We start from the raw sequence: 4,308 nt of genomic DNA on the forward strand, positions 1-4,308 counted from the left end.
TGTGGTCTGCCCTGGCCAATGGGAGCGCGGGACGCGCCCCCCGCCCCGCCCCCGGGCGCTCCGGTGCCGCCGCCGCGCGCCCCCGGGACCGGCTCCGGCTGCGGCGGCGGCGGCGGGACCCGGCCCGGCCCCCGGGCACCGGCACGGCAGGTACCGCGCACGCCGGGGGGGAGCCGGGCCGGGGGCAGCCGGGCCGGAGCCCACCGGGGAGCCCCCGGGCAGCGGGAGCCCCGGGCGCGGCGGGTTCGGGGGCGGCGGGGACGCGCAGCTGCGGCTCCGTTACGGCGGAGCGGAGCCGTCCCGGGGCCGCGGGGCAGCGGCAGCGCCCGGCGTGCGGGGGGCACCGCGGGGCGCGGGCACGGCCTGGGCTCGGGGTCCGCGCGCCCCGGGGGTGCGGAGGGGGCGGCGGGGCCGCGGCGGGGGCAGGACGCGGTCCCGTGGGCAGGGCGCGGGCGCGTCCCCGACGGGCAGGACATGTCCCCGTAGGCACGACGCGTCCCCCCGTGGGCAGGACGCGGGCGCGTCCTCCATGAGCGCGACGCGTCCCCCCCGTGGGCAGGACACGCACCTGTAGGCACGGCGTGTCCCCCCCGGCGGGACGCGTCCCCCACGGGCAGGGCAGGTCCCCGGTGGGTGGGACACGTCCCCATGGGCAGGACGTGTCTCCCCCAACAGGACACGTCTCCCGTGGGCAGGGCATGTCCCTGTAGGCAGGACGTGTCCCCACGGGCAGGACGTGTCCCTGGGAAGCATCACCCGGTGCCGGGCGGGACGAGGACGCCGATCCCGGCTCCCCGTGGCCCCCCCACCCACGCAGCCCCCCATCCCCTGTCCCACAGGTCGCCCCCGCGCCGCTGAGCCATGCGGGATCGCCCGGCCCCCTCCCCGCCAGAGCCATGAGCGGCTGCCGGTACAATGGGGGGGTGACACGGCCCCGGGGCCCCCTGAGCGCCTCCGTCCGCTCCCTGCACCCGCTCGAGGGGGAGACCCAGCCCCTGCGGCCCTGCCCGTCCCCCGGCCTCGAGGTGGTGGTGTCGCGGCCGGAGCAGCCCGGGGGTCCGGAGCCCGGCCCGGCGGCGGCCCCGGGGCAGGATGGGGCTGAGGAGCGGGGAGGGGAACCCCGGAGGAACCAGAACATCGGGTACAAGCTGGGCCACCGGCGAGCCCTCTTCGAGAAGCGGAAGCGCCTCAGCGATTACGCCCTGATCTTCGGGATGTTCGGCATCGTGGTCATGGTCACGGAGACGGAGCTGTCCTGGGGGGTCTACACCAAGGTTGGGGGGGCGGTGGGAGGCGGGTGGGGGTCCGTCCGGGGGTCCGTCCGGGCTCACCCTGCCCCGCTCCCCTGGCAGGAGTCGTCGTATTCGTTTGCACTGAAATGCCTTATCAGCCTCTCGACCCTCATCCTCCTGGGGCTCATCGTCATGTACCACGCCAGGGAGATCCAGGTGAGGGGCACCCGCCCGTGGGGGTCACCGGGGTGGTCCTGCCGCCCCGGGGGTCCCACCGGCGCCCTCTGTGCCCCCACAGCTGTTCATGGTGGACAACGGCGCCGACGACTGGCGCATCGCCATGACCTACGAGCGCATCTTCTTCATCGCGCTGGAGCTCATCGTGTGCGCCATCCACCCCATCCCCGGGCAGTACCTGTTCACCTGGACCGCCCGCCTGGCCTTCACCTACGCCGCCTCCGTGGCCGACGCCGACGTGGACATCATCCTGTCCATCCCCATGTTCCTGCGGCTCTACCTGATCGGGCGCGTGATGCTCCTGCACAGCAAACTCTTCACCGACGCCTCGTCCCGCAGCATCGGGGCCCTCAACAAGATCAACTTCAACACCCGCTTCGTCATGAAGACCCTCATGACCATCTGCCCCGGCACCGTCCTGCTGGTGTTCAGCATCTCCTCCTGGATCATCGCCGCCTGGACCGTCCGCGTCTGCGAGAGGTGCGGGGGGGGCTCCCCGGAGGGGCTGGGGGGGAACACGGGGCTGGGGGGCAGCTGAGGACACACGGTGCAGACCCCGAGGGGGGGTCGGGGCAGAGGAGAGACCCTCTGGGGAAGAGACCTCTTGGAGAAGAGCCCCCCCACTGCCTGGGCTGACCCCCCTTGGTGGGACCCCCGGGGTGGCCACGATGGTTTTTCCAAACCGAACCAGCTCGCCAAGGCGAGGTGGGGGTGGCTGGACCCCCAGGGTGTCCCCAAACCTGTCCCAAGCTCCTCTGGGCCCCCCTGGGGTGGGGCAGGACCCGCTCTCTGCTGCCCAGGTGGAGCTGGGGGTCGCTCAGAGGGGACCAAGGACCTGGGGTCTCACAGAGGGGACTGAGGACCTGGGGGTCTCACAGAGGGGTCCCAGGAGGTGGGTGGGGGTCCCGCGGAGGGGACCTGGCTCGGGGTGTGCCCGCGCTCCTCAGCTGCTCCCGCGGGGCGGGGCCGGGATGCCCGCGCCGGTGCCCTCCCTGTGCCCGCCCCTTCTGGGCCGGGCCCCCCCCCGGGCCGCGCATTAACTGCTCTTGTTTTCCCTCCCCGACGCTCTGCTGCTTGCAGGGACAAACTGTGAGTGACCCCAGGGACCCCCAGCGCGTCCTGCACGGGGCGGCCCCGCCCCAGGCTTCTGCTTCCCAGAATTTAGGATTAGCTGCAGCCAGAGCCGGGGGGGGGACGGAGGGGGGGGACGGGACACAGGGCTGGGGGCCGGGGGGGCAAAGAGGCCGTGGACACGGAAAGGGCTGGAGCCCTTTTCCACTTGGAACCTCAGCAGCTGCTTCCTGTCCCCCCTGTGCCCCCCAGCTGGGGGGGCCGTGGTGCCCAGCCTGGCTGTGGGCACGGAATGGGGGTCCTGATGGGATGGGGGGGTCGGGGCACAGCTCCTTCTGTGCTGGCTCTTGGGGGGCTCTTGGAGGGAGGGGTTGCTGCAGGGATTGCTGTGGGTTCTGGGGTGACCCTGGAAGGGGAGACCCCGGCAAGAAGCTGGGAAGGAGCCACTGGATCCTTATTGCTTCGAACAAGAGGCTTCGAATGAGCCTCCAAAGGGTTTTCCTTGGCTCTGGACATCGTTCCTTGGTGTTTCCCCTCCTTAACCTGCATGTGTTGAGTGCCTGGAGGGAGTCCTGGGTGCTCCTTGGGAGTGGGGAGATCTGCAGGTCCTGGGGAGCATCACTGTGGGGTGACATCCCGGGCTGCCAACCCCACCCAGGGTGTGGGGTGCCCCCAGCATCTCCCTGCCCTGGGATGAGGGGTGCCCCCAGCACCACCCTGTCCATGGTGCCCCCCCCATCTCCCTGCCATGCCCCTCAGTGCCAGATGAGGTTCCAAGCCCCCCGGGGGGGCCGGGTGGGGGGACGCAGCAATCCTAAATTCCTCACCGCACGCTTGAGCCCCCCCCCGGCTTGCTCCCGTCTCCCCCCTTCCCTCCCCTCACCCCCAGCACCCCGTTTTCCCAGCTCCCCACTGCTCCCAGCATGTCCCAGCCCTGCTGCCCAGCTTGGCCACTGCTCTGTGTCCCCGGCCGGGCTCGTCCCCCTGTCACGGGGGTCCCTCGGGGAGGGGGGGGGGCACGGCCGGCCGTGTCCGTGGCGCCGGCTCTGGCCACGGAATCTCAAAGCACAGCGTCCCCCACTGCCCACCCGGTGTCACCCACGCTGGTTTCGGGGCCCCTCGGGGCCGGGGTGGCCCCCCGGGAGCTCGGGGTGCCCCAGTTCATCCAGGTCTCTGCAGGGACGGGGTGTCCCCTCCCCGGGGGTCTGCGGTGACACCCGTGTGCTGTGCTTTGAGATCTCTGGGAGGGCTCCAGGGGGACGGAGGTCACCGGGGGGCTGCTCCGAGCCTGTCCCCTTGCTGTCCTCATCCAGCAGCACCCCCCGACCCAGCCCCACTCCTGGGGGGGCACAGCCCACTCGGGGCATCCCTCCTCCCCGTGTCTGGAGCGGCCGTGCCTGATGTCCCCGGGGTGTCCCCAACTTCTCTGGGGCTCCCAGCAGCACATCTGGGAGCCCGGGGACTCTCCTTGGCTGGGAACACGCCCCAAACCCCTCGTGGCAGGGCGGCGGCACCGCGAGAGGGGCGAGCGCGGGGCGGGCGGTGCCAGCGGTGCCAGCGGTGACAGCGGCTGCGCTCGGCCCCGGGCAGGTACCACGACAAGCAGGAGGTGACCAGCAACTTCCTGGGGGCCATGTGGCTGATCTCCATCACCTTCCTGTCCATCGGCTACGGGGACATGGTGCCGCACACCTACTGCGGGAAGGGCGTCTGCCTGCTCACCGGCATCATGGTGAGCGCCGCGGCGGGGGGGGGACACACACACACG

At 72.1% G+C, this 4,308-nt stretch overlaps 1 protein-coding gene across 1 annotated transcript in view; it reads left to right on the forward strand.

Moving 5' to 3' along the window:
- The first annotated feature begins 881 nt into the window (after positions 1–881).
- Positions 882–4,308, forward strand: part of KCNN1 (potassium calcium-activated channel subfamily N member 1) — a 6,199-nt gene continuing 2,772 nt past the window's right edge. The window contains exons 1-4 of the mRNA XM_017834338.1: positions 882–1,274; positions 1,353–1,448; positions 1,531–1,949; positions 4,131–4,284. Coding sequence (XP_017689827.1) covers positions 897–1,274; positions 1,353–1,448; positions 1,531–1,949; positions 4,131–4,284 — 1,047 coding nt within the window. The 5' untranslated portion in view covers positions 882–896. The remainder of the gene's footprint in view (positions 1,275–1,352; positions 1,449–1,530; positions 1,950–4,130; positions 4,285–4,308) is intronic.

The sequence above is a fragment of the Lepidothrix coronata genome, unplaced genomic scaffold (genome assembly GCF_001604755.1).
Source record: "Lepidothrix coronata isolate B3197 unplaced genomic scaffold, Lepidothrix_coronata-1.0 Scaffold233, whole genome shotgun sequence".
Taxonomy (NCBI): domain Eukaryota; kingdom Metazoa; phylum Chordata; class Aves; order Passeriformes; family Pipridae; genus Lepidothrix; species Lepidothrix coronata.